The sequence below is a fragment of the Hipposideros armiger genome, unplaced genomic scaffold (assembly GCF_001890085.2).
Source record: "Hipposideros armiger isolate ML-2016 unplaced genomic scaffold, ASM189008v1 scaffold_297, whole genome shotgun sequence".
Classification (NCBI taxonomy): domain Eukaryota; kingdom Metazoa; phylum Chordata; class Mammalia; order Chiroptera; family Hipposideridae; genus Hipposideros; species Hipposideros armiger.
This window is the reverse complement of record NW_017731647.1, coordinates 857,268-876,663: the sequence shown is the minus strand read 5'-3', so window position 1 is coordinate 876,663 and position 19,396 is coordinate 857,268. Positions and strand designations below refer to the sequence as shown.

At 41.8% G+C, this 19,396-nt stretch overlaps 1 protein-coding gene across 3 annotated transcripts in view; it reads right to left on the bottom strand.

The window, feature by feature from the left end:
* The window catches only part of MAGI3 (membrane associated guanylate kinase, WW and PDZ domain containing 3), a 247,008-nt gene extending 229,570 nt beyond the window's left edge, over window positions 1–17,438 (bottom strand). For all 3 annotated transcript variants that reach the window (XM_019659190.1, XM_019659192.1, XM_019659193.1), the window contains exon 1: window positions 17,020–17,438. In XM_019659190.1, the coding sequence (XP_019514735.1) occupies window positions 17,020–17,335 (316 nt within the window). In that variant the 5' untranslated portion in view covers window positions 17,336–17,438. The remainder of the gene's footprint in view (window positions 1–17,019) is intronic.
* Window positions 17,439–19,396: the final 1,958 nt, after the last annotated feature.

The window sequence follows — 19,396 nt, the reverse complement described above, 5'->3', positions numbered from 1 at the left end:
AGCACCGCAACTGGCTGGCGGGATCGGCGTGAGGTCAGTTTTTTCTTTGGAAAGCAGAGACGCGTGGGAGAAGCCATCGCCATAAAGAGAAAACAAAAGTGGAGATATGAGCAGAAAGAACAGCGGATCAAAGGCGGCTGAGGAGGCTGAGGCTATGAGCAGCAAACAGACAGTGCATACCCAGTCTGCGCCTCGGCTGTTCCTACAGGCAGAGAGGCAGGAAGACAAGAGTAAAAAGAAAGCTATCAGCTGTGCCCCAGGATTCCATCCTTGAAGCTTAGGGAGTTTATATAGTAACAAGCCACTCGACGTTCCAGCAGCTACAGTAGTCGGTGCGATGTTTATGTATGAACAATACCACAGAATAAAAAATACATATGTGTATATTTACATAAATATACACATAAATATATATTTATAATAGTCATCCTTTAATAGAGGTTTCAATTTTATCCTAATGGAAAATGTATTGGGGGAAGGGTGTGGCCCATAAACTACTATGGCTTCTCCAGAAATTCTCATCTATCACACTTCTCCCTCCCTTTTTTAACATCTTGACGGTCTTTACCAGAAAATCTGAATGCAAATTTTTAACACACTGTTTCCTCTTCATGAGAAAAAGGCTCAGCAAGTAAAAAAAAAAACAAAAACAAAATTCCAGAGTATTAAGGTTGAAAAACACACAGAAACTCATAGTTTCATGTAATTCCAAGAACAGGGTAATGCAATAAGGCTGAATCTCTCAGAGACGAGAGCTGGAGGATAATTCCAGAATGATTCTGGACCTTGGGAAGAGGAGTTTGTGGCCCTGCCCAGTGCTCTGCTATTAACACCATTTAGTCTTACATCATGCGTCAGTTTTTCTGCTTACTCATAGTTTCTTCTCCCATAATTTTCATTTGTACATGGTTCAGTGCGGCCTCTCCAACCTTGACTCTTGCTCCCCACCCCCACAGTCAGTGGTGTGTTTGGTAATTGCTAGCAACTCCTACCATAGCCATGACAACAGTGAAAACAGAGCTGGGAAGATAAAGTGCAGTAGCCAACCATTACATAGTATATCTACCATATAGATATAGTAATAGATGTAAAGAAACCCGAGAACATAGATAGTAGTAAAATGTAGTGGAATTAGGAAACGACGTGAAGTTGAAACACAGAAACAGAGTAGGGTGGTGGGGAGGGGTGCAGAGAGGTTGCTAAAAGGGTGCAAACTTTCAGTTATAAGATGAATAAGGCCTGCGAACCTAATGTGTGACATGGTGACCATAGTTGACAATGCAACAGTCATGCACCACATAACTGCATTTCAGCCAATAATGGACCGCATACACTTGTACAATGATGGTCCCATAAGATTATAATGGAGCCGAATTTCCTGTAAGAAATGAAGGAAATGTGGAACAGGAGTAATTTTCTTTTCTCTGATGGGAGCAATATCTATGGGACTTGGCAATAGATTACCCATCACTCACAGCACCTCAATTTTGAGTGCACACAGCAAAAGAAACCACCAACACAACAAGAAGGCAATCTACCAAATGGGAAAAGATATTTGCAAATCATATATCCAATAAGGGGTTAATAGCCAAAATATATAAAGAACTCATACATCTCAACAATAAAACCAATCAACCCGATTAGAAAATAGGCAAAGGATCTGAATAGATATTTCTAAAGAAGACATACAAATGGCCAACAGTCACATGAAAGATGCTCAGCATCACTAATTATTTGGGGAGTGCAAATCAAAACCACAATGAAATAGCACCTCACATCTGTTACAATGGCCATCTTCACAAAGACAAGAAACAACTGTTAGAGAAAATACAGGAAAAAGGGAACCCTCTACAGTGTTTGTTGGTGGGAACGTAAATTGGTACAGAAACTATGGAAAACAGTATGAAGTTCCTCAAAAAATTAGATTAGAACTACCATATTAATCCAGCAATTCCGCTTCTGGGTATTTATCCAAAGACTAAGAAAACACTAATTGAAAAAGATACAAGTACCCGTATGTTCACTGCAGCATTGTTTATAATAGCCAAGATATGGGAACAACCTAAGTGTCCGTCAAAGGATACAAAGATAAAGATGTGGTACTTATGTACAATGGACTACTACTCAACCATTAAGCAAGGTGAAATCCTGCCATTTGAGACAATGTGGGTAAACCTTGGGAGTATTACGCTAAGTGAAATAAGTCAGATGGAAAAAGACAAATACCATATGACATCACTCTCATGTAGACTATAAAACAAAAAACAAATGAAAAACAAAAACAAACTCATAGAGGCAAATAACAGATAGGTGGTCACTAGAGAGGAAAGGCAGGTGGAAAGAGGGTGAAATGAGTAAAGGGGCTCAATTGTATGGTGATGGGTGGAAACTAGACTTTTGGTGAGGAGTGCAGTGTAGTCTATTCAGATGTTAAATTATAATATTGTACACATGAAACTTATATAATGTTGTAAACCAATGCTGGATGGATGGATAAATGATAAATAGATAGATAGGTAGATAGATAGATCGATAGATAAGATAGATAGATAGATAGATAGATAGATAGATAGATAGATAGATAGAAAGAAAAGATAGATAATTTTGAGTGGATAGATAGATAAATAGATAGATGATAGATAATTTTGAGTGCATATATAACGTCCCAGTTAGTCAGGCTCTCACCTGTTTTGCACAGAGGAGCCTGTCCCCCCAGAGCTACATATCCAGAGGTCATTACGGCCCTCCCAGATCTAGCTTGATGGTCTTCAGGGGACCTCAGATCCTGTACAAGAACACAGGTCCACAGGAACTACCTTAACAAGAGGTAAGTGCCATTGCCACTGCAGTAAAAGCTTTCTGTGGCAGGGTGGAGCCAGCCTGTCCCTGTACTTTGGAAATATTATCAGGTTGTAATGATGAAAGTGTAGATAAGTTTTATTTCTTCCAATTCAGCGCTACAGAGAACTCTTTGTGCCAGATAAGGTCAATGGAACCAAAAACAAATTTTTTTTCCAAAGTCAAAATATTGAGTCCTCAGTTCTACACCCTCTCCATGTAAAACACCCTCTTTTTTCATGAATTCCACAAAGTTCCTTAATCTGACCACTGCTTCAACATGCTATAGCCCAAACCACACTGCCATGACAATCCCCTATGTTCCCTTCTCTCTCCATCTTGATCCCTTATTCCTTTTGATCCTGGAGCCACCTCTCACTCCCTCCTGCCAGTCACTGTTATGGTGATCTATGCACCACCCACCAGTTTCTCCTAGATATTTCCAACCAATTCAGCCCACATCCCTGTTCAGGGAGCAGCCCTGACCGCTTCGATGTTCTGTTTCTGACCCTGTTAGAAGGAAGCAGGGGGAGGGCTTGCCTGCAGGAGTGTGCAGTAATGACCTTCACATCCACTCACCCTTCCCTCACTGAATCACCCAGAGCAACTTCCGGTCCTGCCAGCTCCATTCATAATAAGTGCCCTATACAGGTGTCCCACTGTCTATCTTTTAAACCGTATTTTTACTGTCCCTTTTCTGTGTTTAGATACGTTTAGATACACGAATACTTACTGTTGTGTTACAGTTGCCTACAGTACACAGTATAGTAACATGCTGTACAGGTTTGTAGCCTTAGGAGCAATGGGCTCTACCCTACAGCCTGGGTGTGCAGGAGGCTGCACCACCTAAGTGTGTGTAAGTGCACTCTGTGATTACACAATGAAGAAATCGCCTAATGACGCATTTCTTACCATGTATCCCCATCATTAAGCAACGCATGACTGTATACTATATAACTGAAATTTGCTGAGAGTAAAACTTAAGTGTTCTCACCCAAAAAAGGGTAAATATGGGAAGTGATGGATATATTAATTAACTCAATTGTGGGAGTCCTTTCACACTGTATACATATATCAAATCATCACATTGTACACTTTAAATATACTACAATGTTGTCAATTATGCCTCAATAAAGCTGAAAACAATTACAAAACAATTAATTTTGAGTATTAAGTTGTTAGTATAATTTTAATATAATTTAATTATAATAAATTACTAATAGTTTAATACAATATCAATACAATTTGTTTTAATATAATTTGTTTTTCATTATAATTTTATGCAACTTAATTCCTTTTTTAAAGTCTGTGTTGGACAACCAACTTGCAAAATTCCTGGAAGTTTAACCACCCATCTCATGCAAGAGTACCGCCAACTCCAGTGCATCACTGCAAAACCTCTCAGCTCAACCTCCTATTCCTAATTGCAAATTCTTTCCTTTTTGTCTTAGTTCAAATCCCCAGGAAAGATTCTTAGGGCCCCGTTCATCTTTTCAAGCCACAGAAATCACAGGTTGCTGACCAGCCTACAAATCAGTTACTTCAGTTGAGGTGCCCGCTCCTCCCTGGATGCTGCAGCTTGCAGGGGATGCTGGGAACAAGTGATGGGAAACACAGACATCTCAGCAGCAGAGACAGCAGGAAGGCCACACAGACCAGCCTAGTACAAAAAGTCACTACACATGTTAATAATCTGTGGGCCATAGTCACTCCAACTACAGCTCATTTCAAAACAAGAAACTCACAGAAATGACAATGAGTTGTCAAGAAAGGGCTCCACAATATTTAAGATATTTAATAAAATGAGTGTGTGCAAAAGGTCAGCTGGCACTCAGCACCCACCTCCTTATTGTATGCCTTCCTGAAATGCAGAGGTTGGAAAATGAACAGCTGTATTTTCCTGACTCCTTTACAGCTAGTATTCAGGATGCAAACTGATTCCACCATTAACAGGCAGCACACAAAATATGGAAGACAGAAGGGAAGCAGAGCCCCATCAGCGTGTAGCTTTTAGCTGCTTTCAGCTGGCAGAGAAGGTCATGGACATGTCAGTGAGAGTGTTGAGAGACAGTGGCCGGAGTTGTGCCAGTTTCAGCTTCAGCATCTAGTCCCTAGTTTATAGGCATCAAAGACAAGTTGTCACAGGAGTGCCCAGAAGCTACATTGCAAACTTCAAGCAGCTATGATGGCAACAGCAATGACCGTTGTGATCTCCTTGATCACAACTACAGTGGCACCTTCTTGACATGGTTTCGGTGGCAACCCCTGACTGCCACTTTCCTGACTATGGCAGAGGTGGCAGCGTCTGTGGCAAGTTGTTCCAAGGTGTCCTGGAAGTCATTCTCAGAGGCCTGGCCTAGAGCCCAGCCCTCTGAGCCCTTGCAGGAATTTCCTAAGCAACCTTCCCTCCGTTATCTGTCTGTTTCCTGCACTGAACCCTGATGGATATTGCAAAGGAGTATATGGAAGCTTGATCGTAGAAAGATTTTTTCATGTCTACACTTAAGTTGTTCTTTCACAGATACTTGTATATAAAGGGCCCAAGCAAGATGTCACCATTCCTACTAGTTTTACCTCATGAGTATACAGAATTGCGACCTCCATCCCCTTTCTTCAGTTTTGCCTCACACAGATGAGTACCTTTTCCTCTGCCCTGGACAGCTCTCCATGGACTGAGACAGCTACCTGTCCGGTATCCAGCAGGAGCACAGTCCCTCCTTTCAGTCATGTCATTTATGTCAACCATCATTTCAGCCAGACAAGCTCAAAGACCCTGAGCCACAAGTGCCCTTGACGTTTCATCTACCACATCCCTGAGCAGACCCTTGCCCCAAACGTCATCTTCCCCTTTTGCATCCCCTAGTCTGTTAGGGAGGTGAGAGCAGAGCTGGCTCTAATTCAGACTGGCAGTGTCACCCCCACAAAGAGGGGTAAGGACAGCAGTAGCAGTCTCCATATGGCAGCAGCCATTCAGAAGGATTGTACTGAAAGCATAGTGAAGAATATTTCTGATTGAAAAATTGTTTTTCAAAGCTAAAACAACTAACGAGAACATTCAGTGGTTGTTGTACCAGCTCACAGTTTTCTGACTATTTAAATGGCAACCGTAAGCTACAGCATCATGGAAGGCTAAAAGTGCCCTGCAAACCTGTGGCATATAATGATTAAAATCCTTTCCTGTGCTCCCACCTCTGGGTGACCACTGCCTCGAATGACACACGTGCGTGGTGATGGCCTCACAAACCAAGTTAGCACGTTCCACCAGGTTCCAAAAGAACGCAGATTTCATGAAGAGACAGACATGGTTAACAGATTAATTCTTTTCTTCACTACTTACCTACAGAAGTTCTTATGCCGGAAACCAAAACAATAAAAGGAACCTGAGTTCCAGTCCCTGCTCTGCCAGCTTCATGCTGTGTCTCCTGGGCAGTTACCTGCCATGACTGGGCCTCAATGTAGTTACCTGTAGACTAAGGGTTTTTGGTTGGATTGCTTTGGTTCCTTCCAGTTGAGTGACTGACCTAAAGCCCAAATAGGAAAGAAAACAGCACAGACACTTAAAGAATAAGAGATGCCAACCCCCGACACCTGCTTTGACTGCCTCTTTCCACGCAACTGGGCAGTCCTTAAGTCTAGAAAAGGACAGCGCTACCTCAATACAGTAGTAGTTCTTCTATTCAGCTTGGTTAAATCTTATTTAAGCAAAGCATACTTTGAAAAGAGTCTACACACTTAGAAAAAATTCCTGGGGGCGGCAAGGTGGCTCAGTTGGTTAGAGCACATGCTCTGAACAACAAGGTTGCCGGTTCGATTCCCGCATGGGGTGGTGGGCTGTGCCCCGCCCCCACAACTAGAATGAAAACGGCGACTGGACTTACAGCTGAGCTGCGCCCTCCACAACTAGACTGAAGGACAACAACTTGACTTGGAACTGATGGGTCCTGGAAAAAACACACTGTTACCCAATAAAAAATTTTTTTTTAAATTCCTAATTCCAACATATATTCATTCAAATCATTTTCTAGGCTACCTGTCTCTAGGCAAGTGTGCCAGCAAACACCTTTCTGGTGGGTGAATTATAGAGCAAGTGGGCAGGAAACACAGGAACAATATATTCTTCCCCGTATTGAGTATACAATTTTCATGAGTATATTTATCATAAAAGTATTTAGGCTGTTACACAGAGCTGCTGAAAATGTTGTCTTACGAAGGTGGCAAGAATTTAATGCTAACTTTCTGCTTGATGAGTGATTCTTGGGGATAACTATTTCATCATGCAGTGTTGCTGCACAGATGAAACTGTAAGCCTCAAACTTTGTTTAGAATAGAACCAAGCAATGGAGCTTTTATTTTAAGTACGGCCCAGTGTTTTACTGCATGTAACACCCACTCAAACAATTAAGAATTGTGGGAGTTTTCCTCTTAATAGAGAAACAGGAAGTAAAGATTTGTCAGACATAATATTCTATCTGGGAAGGGAGGAGGACTCACAACTGTTTAGTTCACAGTTGTCCCTGTGAGTGCGGGGGACCTTCGGCATAGTCATCTTTCTGAGCTTCGGTTTTCTCATGCGTAAAAGGGAGGTGATAATACCTGACTCATGGGGAATAATGAATTCTTTACAGGCATGCATGTATACAACATGTACATCATTATAAACCAAATGAGATAGGTGTATGACACCCTGACATATGGCAACTAGTGTTATCATGACAAGTCCCCAAGAAAGAACATTCCTATTAGACTTAGAACAAGGTTGTCAACGTAAGAGTTGCCACCAAAGGGAGTTTGATTTGTCATTCCACTCATCAACATTACAATGTGAGATAGCTCTAGTTAGCAAATCTAATTCTAGTCAAAGGGAATTAAATTTCTCATTAAGTCAAACACTGATATTAGCGAATAATATCCTTAGCTAAAATTAATAATATTTTGACAAAGCGTTCTGCCAAAAGCTACAAATGTGGGTTAGGGTGTAATTCTGTGAGTAAGGAAGATAGTATTATTTTAACAGATTTCACGGCTTAGTTTGTCAATATATGGAATTAATGTTAGAGAACTCTAGTTGGAACAGGTTTCTACAGTAGAAGCAGTGATTTTCCAGATATGGTCTCAAGAAATCCCAAGAGAGACATAAACTAATCGAAAAAGACCAAGTCCCTTCTATGATTCTCATTGAAAATCACATCCAATTCCATGGATGTTCATTTTTATACATAGTAAGTGTATTTACCAAATAACCTACCAATCTTTAACATCCAGCTCCACACAGAATTTAGCCAAACTGCAGAACTTCTGCTGTACACGTCACTCATCAACTGAAGGCTGATGTTAACGATTGTTTTTCATGGCACCCAAGTAGAAGACATTAATACAGCAATTACAATACAAGAATAGTGTAAAAAGATATTCAGGGTACCCAACCCTCTCTTTCAATCTCTACTCAAGTAGCTCTGTTCCCCAGTTGAGGCAGGAAAGAAACTTAAACAGGTGGTCAGATTTTTATCCTACAATGTTTGCCAAATAACTTTTTGGGGTGATTGAACAGACACCACATTACACACTTAAGCAGTGTTTCCAAGTTAGGAGTCAGTGAACTGGTTCCTTTCTGTATAATTTCTCGGAGATCACAGTTAAAAGGTACTATTAGGGAGCCCTTAGAAATATAATAATGCAGTCTTAATTTATGGTTTCAAAGACCATTGTTTTAAAGGCAAAACATCTTAGAAAGCAATTAGTTTAGAACTTCATTTTCAAAATGGTACAATATTAAGTTTAAAAAAATTGCATTAACTAGACTAATAATCATTTCCTCAAAGCCAAAGACAATTAAATCATCCTCCGAAGTATTCTATCTATGTAAGAACAAGCAGAACTGATTTAGAGAATCTTATTTGATATTTTTTAAAAATCAAAGAAAGTTGAAGAAAACCTACAAGCATTAGTTTTAAAGGTGCACATCGAGGTATTAACCTCTCAATTTTCTTAAAGGAACAATGTTTAGATAAAAGCAGTTCTTAGATTTTTTTTTTTAAACATCAAAAATGATAATATTTTAGTAAAATAGTGCCTTGGTTTTTGGTCGACAGCCAATATCTGTTTGTTTGTTTTTTTTTGAAATGATAGTTTTATGACAACTGTGTATTCTTGTTGGCTTCAAAGTAAAAGAGATTCAATGTTTTAAATGAGGCCATTTCCTATAGTATTGTCTCCCCAGCATCCGTCTTTTGAGGACCTGCCCCTCCCATATCTCCCGGGGTTCTGGTACAGTTATTAATCATTGTGCTTTCTGGACCCAGCTGCAAGAGCAGACACGTAACCAGGCCTGACCAGTCATGGTACCCCACTGACCTCTTTCCACCACTGGGCACAGGGCCAATGAAAGTCCCTGCATGAGATTTGTCATTGGATTCCAGAAAAAAAAGATGAGAAGCTTTGAGGGCTCTATACGACTTGGGGATTCAAAGTCACCTTTCCTGCTACACTGAGAGCCAAACTAAGAAAGAAGCTCACCCAGAGGAAATGAGTCACGTGAATTCAGAACACACATCTAGTTGTTCCTGTCCCACGCCTGGGCTTTCATGTATGTAAACCAATACGTTTCTTCTTCCCCTAAATTAATCTCCATGGAGTTTCTGTCACTTGCTACAGAATCCTTACAAATACATGAACTGGCATGTGAATTAGGAATTTTTTTCCCTTCCTGCTGAGATGTAAGCCATGTATCACAAGATACCTATTGCAAACCAGATAACCATCTCCAAGACTGCTCCATCAATGTGGATTTTTGAAAAGTTATTTTCTTAGAGAAAAAAACAAAGCCAATTTAGTTTAATTCTACTTAAGAAAAAAGAAAGCATATAATAATAAATGTTTCTCTCCCCTCCCTTTTGGAGTATTTTCATTTCATAAAATTATTCTGTTAAATGACATCATGTATTGCAAAACCCCATTTTTCACAGTCACATGTAATTCCCAATCTGAACAACAATGAGAATCACAAACTTCTCTGATGCAAGAAAAATAAATGTGCATAAAAAAGGCAAAGAGCCTAAGATGCCCAAAAGTTTTAATTAAGTAAACTGGTTACTGTTCATATTGCATACCCAAGACAAGAAGAAGGGAAGCCTCTATACAGAATAGATCGTAATTATTAAATGTGAAGCAAAATTTCTTTCCATAATTTTTAAAAACCCTAAACTCCAAGTAAATTGTAGCAGAAAAGCTGAACCCTCCATATTTCTTACCAAGTCTCTAAAGGACTATCTCTAGCACAAGTATTAACAAAGCAAAATACTTTACAATCTATGAGCACAGTCTTTCCTTTCTCAGGTATTTAGATAAGTTACAAGTCAATTATGGTCTTCCAAATGTAGTCCATACTCTGCTAGCCATGCTGGGACGACTGTATCAGGATGAAAGTGCCGGGGTTGGGGAAATGGAGACCTAATGGTGCTGCCCTTACTGGAAGTCAGTCAACCAAACAAGAAGGCAGGGTTGCGGTGGAAACATATGTGCAGCTCTCTTCTTACTAAATCAGCAAATTGTGTGTTTTCCCATAAAGTTGGCTAGGCTTCCAAAGCAATCCAAGAAAGCCTATTAATAAAGCATAGTACTGATGGTAATAGTTCATCTACATTATGGGTGAAATAAAAATAAATACTCATAGTATTACATTATGAGTTGACTAAGGTTGAAGGCAGAAATAGCATTAATCACCTTACCAATATTATTTATGGAAGAAAAACATTTCAAGTTCCAGTTTAAAAAAAAAAAAAACCACAGAGGAGATCATTTATAATGGAGATCATATTAAATGTTTAATATGATTTTCCCTCTATTTTCCAGTTATTCTATAATGTGGGTTTTGTGCTTTTATACAAAATAAAGCCTTATATACACACACAAGACACACAAAACTATTGAGATGGACTATACTACAGACCATTCTGTATCGTATATTCTTGTCCTGTGTATTGTTGTCCCGTGTTTTCTCCTCCTGTGATCTTATCTACTATTGAGTGGATCCTAATTCCACTCAGCCAAAATGTATCCATCTTTCAAAGCCTGGCTGAGTTCAGAATTCTTCACAATTCCCAGCCAAGTCAGAAAATAAGGGCAGGTAGCAAGGACCTTACTTAGTAAGACATAAAAAAGAATGTATATGTTTCACCTCATGTATATATTTTTAACTTCTATAAATTCACTATGCACACCCAGATGAGGGTCATTTCATAGACTTAAAAGACATGGGGTTTTGGGGTGTTTTGTGTGTGTGTGTGTGGGGGGGGTGATGTCTTTTTTTGTTTCTTTGTTTGTTTGGCAAAACAGATCTCTGACACAAGCAAACTATTTTATCTGGTGTTCAACCAAAACAAAGCAATTGGTTCCAACATGGGTGAAAAAGTGGCATGTAGGACTCATCCTAAAAGTGGTACAATACAAACACAATGTATAAAATACACTGCAAAATATAACACAAATTGAATTATAAACACACTGTAAATGAAATAAAAATACAATGTATTTTGAGGGCAATTTAAATTTAAAGGCTTTCCAAAAGAGAATTTTGTTTACAGTTGATTTCCCTCTTCGTGTAATGACTTGAGAACCCAAATCCTCTATAGATGCAACTTCACACCATTTATAAAACTAAGGTAACAAATTAATCGGTCTAGCTTCCACCAAAATGCCTTCCAAAGTTGGCCTAAGAGTTTCCTTTAAGAACTGGAAGAAACGTGAAGAAAGGTAAAACCCTGGCTACCGGCATTCCCTTACCAACGAATCATTAAGCTCCCTCTAACTTGTGAGCTTCTCGAAGACAGAGACTATTTGTGACTCATTTTTATATTTTACATTTTGTATTGCCGGCGCTAACTCACACAGTGGGTGTAGCACTGGATGTCTGAGGAAGGAGGAATGGGCACCAATAATCGAACTTTTTACTTTCTCTTTCTAAAGCAAAATATGCACCTTTCTTGGGAAAACATTCTGAATAATATTTGTTGAAGGGGAAGGAGAGCAGGAAGTAACCTCTCTTCCTCCACAAACAAGCCTCTTACAACACCAGCCTCCAAGCTACTGAGAATCTCACCCTGAGGGACACTTTTAGATGGGGGACATTCGTTTTCTCTTCCAGAATGCACTATTGCAAGGAAATTATTTCTCAAAATTGCAGAAGAGAAACAAAAACAATTATTTAATTAAAGGAGACACAATGCTAGTTCTCAGTACTAAAATACTTATCCTTTTGTCACCTCACAACCAACCAAAAATTGACTTGGAAATCAGCAGAGTTTGAAATTGGTAGGTGACATTTAAGTGATTCATAAACATGAAATTATCCTACAACTCACCTCCAAAACACTAAGTGCCCACAAATTTTACAAAGCACTTAGGGGTTATATAGTGAAGATGTTATATGAAATTTATTCACCTGAGAAGATTACGCACTGAGTTCATAAATCAGAGGCTTGAACACATGTTGGAGATTTGTTTTACCATCAATTCATATAAATTAGAGACGGGGCGGGGGGAACACTGAAATGTATCTCCCATAACAAGAGGTTTTAGAAAATATATCTCAGGGTCATATACGAAAAATAATATACATTTCCCAAGGAACACAGAGTAACATTCCAAGAAAATCAGTTTTAGCATTAAACTGAATAAAATAAAAATGATTTGAAAATTGAAAGGGCCAAATGGTAAGTGTTTGTTCTGCCAGTATGGTATAAGCCCAGTACTCACATGAATTGCAGGTGTCTGTGAATTGAGTCCAGAAGTTGAACCTTGAGTTATTAAGACCAACTTTAGACCCAATGTATAGCTACAAAATTTGAGAAAGCAGTAACGTTTCAAATTTAAAGTTTATCAAAGTTTGATGCTATTTTTCTTAACAAGGGCTGCTTCACCCAATCAGTAGTTTATATTGCTTAAAAAGGGGTAATGAGAAGTATTTTGTATTGCAAATCTAGGAGGCTAGCAATTAACTCTAATTTCTCTCACCCTTGTCATCTTCAAATATTACAACCCTCTAAACAAAAGTCACCGCAAGTCCAAAATTACCCACTAAACAAACATACAAACAAAATAACCTAACAAAAAGATCCAAAAGCTAAGAGAAGAAAGGGGTACAGTCATTCATTATTGCTATAACATAAACATCCTTACTTAAAAGCATCATTCACCAACGGGCAATGTATTTCTAAGAATGTGGACATTTTAGCAAAATTTTCTTATAAATCAGATATCTCAAAGTGTCAGTGGTGACATTTACCTACGTTTAATTAGCATGAAACAAGAGCTATTTCAAATTAGTTTTTGTTTAAACAAACTGTAACACTGTTCCGCGTGATTTTCATCTGTAGATACAGCACCAGACTTAGGATAGTTGAACACAATGACTCATGTATCTATTGTATCAATACTTAATCTCGGGAACAAAATTCACATAATTTACAAACACTGAAATAGGTGTTTAAAGGGATATGAAGAAACAAATATTCCATAAAACTCTGCACATTCATAGTTTGGGGGATTTTAGAACAAAACTAACTACTTCAATTCATTAATCAGAACAGAAATTGTTAAAAAATATACTATGAAGTAAAATCAAAGAAACTATTCCCGGGTTAATATAGGTTAGAGCTATATGATGAAACAATTTCACTAAAGGTCTGAAGTTCAACTTCCTGTCCTACTAGGAAAATACAAAGTTGAAGTGAAAACTTTCACTCTGCAGAGAAATAAACAACAGGGTTGTAATTAAGAAACAGGTCACTAGTTAGATCAAGCATAGGTGGAATAAAAGATTCTCCTGGAAGCAGGAAAGTACTGACTGCTAACTACTACATGAATACTAAATAAATAAGAATAAGAATTCAATAAGAAATATTCTAATCCAGAAAAAGTCTCAGATTAGGAACCATATTTTAAAGAGTTACTTTCAAATCTCCACCAAAGATTATAACAAAAGAACAAAGTAAACCCCAAATCAAAGCGGAAGACAGTCACAGTCAGAAAGAACTTTCTTTAAGTCATCTGGGTGATGGTGCTGGCTTTGGATGGACTCCCTTAGCATCTACAAGACGAAAAGGAGAAAGCTGGAAGAATCAGTGCTGCAGCAGCCTCATCCTCCAGCCCAGCTCATCCCTCCAGCCCCGCTCATCCCTCCAGTCCCAGCTCATCCCTCCAGTCCAGCTCATCCCTCCAGCCCCGCTCATCCCTCCAGTTCCAGCTCATCCCTCCAGCCCCGCTTATCCCTCCAGCCCCGCTTATCCCTCCAGCCCCGCTTATCCCTCCAGCCCAGCTCATCCCTCCAGCCCCGCTTATCCCTCCAGTCCCCAGCTTATCCCTCCAGCCCAGCTCATCCCTCCAGCCCCACTCATCCCTCCAGTCCCCAGCTCATCCCTCCAGCCCAGCTCATCCCTCCAGCCCAGCTCATCCCTCCAGTCCTGCTTAGCCCTCCAGCCCAGCTCATCCCTCCAGCCCCGCTCATCCCTCCAGCCCCGCTCATCCCTCCGTCATGGACTTTTTCAGAAGACAATATGAGATCATTCCCCACTAACATTACATCTTACAGAAATGGTTACATTTACTCTTGCATTGTCCTACTTTCTAAGTAACATGTTATGAATATAATTTAATAAAGAGTTATCAATCAAGACAAGAGACAGAGTGCTAAGTACACTTTATAATACCTTATTAAACTGAAACATCTATTTTGCTCACAAAGTTTAGACAAAAGGGAAAAAAAACCAATGTGCAGAGCAAGTTCCTTTCTGAAAACGCCTATCCTGTATTTTCATACTTTTTTAATTGAATCCCAACAGTATAGAATCTTTATCTTCTCTGGAGATAATATTTATGCAGTTTTTAATCACACTCAAAGTTCTATGAATAACCTCTTCAAGTCCTTAATTTCTAATATTTAAAGGCATGTGCTTAACCTGCAAAAATCTTGCTATTTTATAAAAAATGTTGTTTAAGCAAAGCCATTTAAGAAAGCCATTTAACATGATGCCTAACATGAGGCTATTAAGAAATTAAGAATACTATTTTTAAGAAATTAAAATTTTTTAACTACAACGTGCTTAGAAACAAGAATATTAATCTCGGATGACACATTGTGGTATCCTTTAGAAGTCATAGAGCAGAATGTATCTTTAAAAAGTGTAGTATTTAACTTTATTATTAATGATTACAAAACATGCTACACCTATTAATATAAATTATTCCCTTTATTTTGGCTAAACATTTAACAACACGGTTGTCAAGAGGGTTTTTATTTTATTACTATAAAAATATCGACTCCATTCTGGGGCATCTGATGTTTATTCAACACAATCAATGTTAGTAGTAAATACACTCTAAATTTGAATTATTTTCTTAAATTTGGTATAAAGGTTGAGAAAATGTATAACATGCAGATCAGACCAATATTAAAGATACATCTCCCCAATCTTCTATCAACTTCCTCCTCAATCAACTTTTGAACGATTTTTGAAAATACAGTCATCTATGCCCCAACTAACCTAAACAAAACACAAAGCAATTATGCAGATGTTCTCATTATTCGTTGACTCATGAAATTTGAACTAAATGGCACCTAGACCATTTAGGGTTTGTGTGTGTGTGTGTGTGTGTGTGTGTGTGTGTGTGTGTGTGTGTGTGTGTGTGATTTTGCATTTTACAGACAGCATATAATTCAGGCGACTGGCTGAATTACAGTTCCAAAGTCTTTCCTCCAACCTTCACATATGGCTCTAAAACTTTGAGTTAAGAATTTTTGAATTCACAAAACTACACAGAAAAAGATGTTCAAAGTCTGCCAAAGTTTTTTTTTCAACTAACAACAAAAAGAAAACCTCACATAAACCCATAAGCTTAAAATGAATATGATGGAATAGACCATATGAGATTGCAGAAACACGCGCGTGTGTGTGTTGTGTGTGTGTCTATACACACACAACACACACACACACACACACACAATACACACACATAGGTACATTGCATCACAAACCATCAGTCCTTATTAAGCCCAAAGGATTATTAAAGAGGTATTTCCAAAGTGAGCTGCTGAGAAAGAAAGAGGAAAAAAAGTGAGGGAGATAACATGTTAAATTTTTCTCCAGAATTTTCTAGCATTTTGCAGTGAAGGCATGGATTGATTTTTCAAGCCCATCACAATTAAGCAGTCCATTATATTTTGATGCTTCAGCAAAAATAGTTTGATTTCTAATAACACTGTAGTCATAATTCTCTCTCCTACCAACATCTCAGAAAACAGAACCACATTCTACCAAGGCTGAAACGCTGGAACCGACCAACATTGTTGTCGATTACAAATACGTCAAGTGTATTACATACTCTCAGATTTCACTGTTCAGCCTGATCAATGCTTTGAAACTGGCAAGAATGCCATAAGCGAAACGTGCTTTGCAGCAGATTTTACTAGCATACGAGACACCAGGGCAACCGGGACCCTTTTACCCACATCAACAAATTTCTGTAAAAATCAGAGATTTACAAAAAGGTTTTAGTCAGCGAATCACCTAGGTCTTCCCTTCGAAACCCAGACTATTCAACAGCTCCCTGCAGGAACACACCACTCGACCACGCGTCGCATATTGTACACCATCAGTACCCAGACACCTGAACCACCTGGGCTGGCAGACAGGCGCTGTCAGCTCCAAGGTGCTGCTGCTAGTGTGCAAGAAACGCTGAAGCAGCTAAGCCCTTCCAGGTACACTAGGTGGTAACCTTGGCACCAAGTGCCTCACTAGTAAAGACAGACCTCTTTCCGTGTTAGAAAACGCGTTAAGATTGTTCCGAAGACAATGTTACAATCATGAGGACCTTATCCGCGAAGGAAAGCAGAAGCGGGTTGGTTTTCTCTCGAGTCGAAAACTCTGCGGTGGGAGATAGAGCTACAAATTCAGTCAACCCAGCTTCTGGTCGCAATTCTGTGACAGCTCCCTGCCAAGCCAGAGCTCAGTTTTCCCAATGGCAAAATGGGAATCACTAATGCCACCCCTCCCCCTCGCCAGAGTCCGGCACACCCTAGAGGTCTAAGATTACCCCGGACGATAAACGGTGGGGAGGGGCCGCGGCTCCCAGGACACCCACCCGGACTTCCCCCCAAACCCCTGCAACAGAAAGGCAGGGCCGGTGTACCTGGCTTCACAGTCTTGAGACGGATGGGCTCGCGGAAGTGGCGGATGACAGCCAGGGTGTCCCGGTGGGTGAGCCCGCTGACAGGCGTCCCGTTCACCTCCAGCAGCACATCCCCGGGGCTGGGCGCTTTGCCCGAGACGATGCAGCAGGTGCCCCCGCCCGGCTCCTCGCGGAGCCGCCCCAGGTAGGGGAACTCGCCGCGCTCCGCGCCGCCCCGGATCTCGGCGCCCAAGTCGCCCGGGGGCCCGGCCCAGGACACCGCGCACTCCTGCACCTTGCTGAGCCAGTGCTTCTTCTTCTTCAGCGTCTTCGACATCCCGAACCCCGCTGCACCATGGGGGAGACCCCGCGCCGGCGGCGGGGCCCCAGGCGGCCCGCGCAGCCCGGCGAGGGGGGCCTCGCCGCTACGGCACCCCCCGACCACAGCCCACTGGGGGCCGGGCCACTCCACGCCCCGAGACACCCCTCGGATGCCCCTCCCGGCTGCGCTTCCCGGGACTGGCCGGGCTCTGCGAGAGCCACCCCGGGTTAGACTACAGAAAGGAGAAGGAAATTGTCTCTGGGGCAGCCCCGGAGGGGTTTCGGGCGGGGTCACAGCAGCCCGCTGGTCCCCGGGCTCCGCGCCCAAGCGGCGGGAAAGGCTGAGCCGGGGGGCGGGGGGAGGTGAGGTGGGGAGAGCCGGGCTGGGAAAAATCCGTCGGGGGCGCGCAGAAGCAAGCGTAGACCCGTGGCTGGATCGATCGTGGCCGCTGCGAAGCTGGAGCACGGAGACCAACGCCTGCCCCAGCTGCCAGGAAACTGCCGCTTTCAAACCCGCCGCAGCCTCCTCCTCCCTCTTTCCCTTCCCCCCGCCCTCGCCCATCCCTCACCCACAGCCCCGCCCCCTCCCGCCGCGCGGCGCCCGGCGCGCTGCCGTCACAGGCCAGGCGCTTGGGAACCAGCCCCAGCCCTCGACTTTCGCGCGGGGGATTGGCCCCCGGCAGGCTGGGGATGGACCCTCGCCGAGAATGAAAACCACTGACTGGTTGGTTGGAGTGGAGGAGGCGGGCACTAAGATGACTGAAGTTTAAAGAGGGTGGAAAAAAGAAGTTTGCAGAGTGAGGGAGGGCGAGGGGAGGGGCGGGGGAGTGGAACCCGCTCCAGATCTCAGGGCCGAAAGAGGCCCTCCAGCAGCAGCTGGAGCGGAGAGAAAACTCAGATACGGGAGAGCGACCAAACTCCCCCAGGTGGAGGCGTGGCTGGCTAGCCGGGCAGAGGAGTCAGGGGCGGAGCCTGGGGATGACACCGAGAGGAACCGTGTACTTTAGACCTGAGACTACTTGCTGAGTCCCCAGTCGGAGGTGGCAGGGCCTCCAGGGTGACCTGTTACAGTGAACCACTTACACTGAGTCTTGTTCGTGCATTCATTCAACAAATGTTATTGAGGCTGGGACTCCACAGTCCGTTTGATAGAAGGTAAAATAGAATACTGCACAATCCTGTGTGACCTCAGGCAAATTAGACCACCTCTCGGAGCCGCAGCAGCCTTAGCTGAAAAGTGGAGATGACTCTGTCCCTCCAAGTTATCGGGAAGATGACATGCGGTACATATATCTGCACAGTGCTTGGCGGGGAGCGAATGGTTACCATTTGGTAGCTGCTGATGATGATGACATTATGTCAGAAATTGTGGTAGGTACTGGGGTTCAAGGATGGAGAAAACAGAGGCTCTGCTCTCAAGGAGGTCACAATCTAGTGAGAGAGACTGACAAGTAAGCAGACTGCCTGAGGTGAGGTAGGGTAGGGTGGGGACAGAAGGTGGGTTAGGAACTAGCCTAGTTTCTAGCAGACCTGGCTTGGAGTCCTGGCATGCTACTACTCACTTGCTGTTTGACCTTGGCCAAATCTCAGCTTCAAGTTTACATACCTGTAAAGGAGGTGGAGGGAGAACTAACATTAAATAACGGACATCTTAGGTCCCTCCAGCACTAATTTTTCAGAAACTATTCTTGCGTTTTCTCTCTTCCCTGGCTTGACTCACACTCTTCCCTGTCTCTGTCTTAAAAATCCTATCCATTCTGAACCCAAATGCTGTCTCTTTCAGATAGCCTTTTTTGATTTCTTGTCCTCAGGTAGAAAATGTTTTCTCTGAGTATGATACTTTGTTTCAGTTTTGTGCAGGAGATACTTATGTAGTCTCCTGCCTCCCTTTCATGATTGGAGAAAACCCTTATTTAAACCATGAATAACTCCACAGAACCTCCCCACATCTCAGATGGACCGGGCAGTGCTTCCACCACTGCAGTGATTTTCTTCACACTATTGTATCAGTCAGGGCCTAGCAGGAAACAAATGGTACTTTACAAAGATGTGGGCAGGGTGTAGGAAACCACAAAGG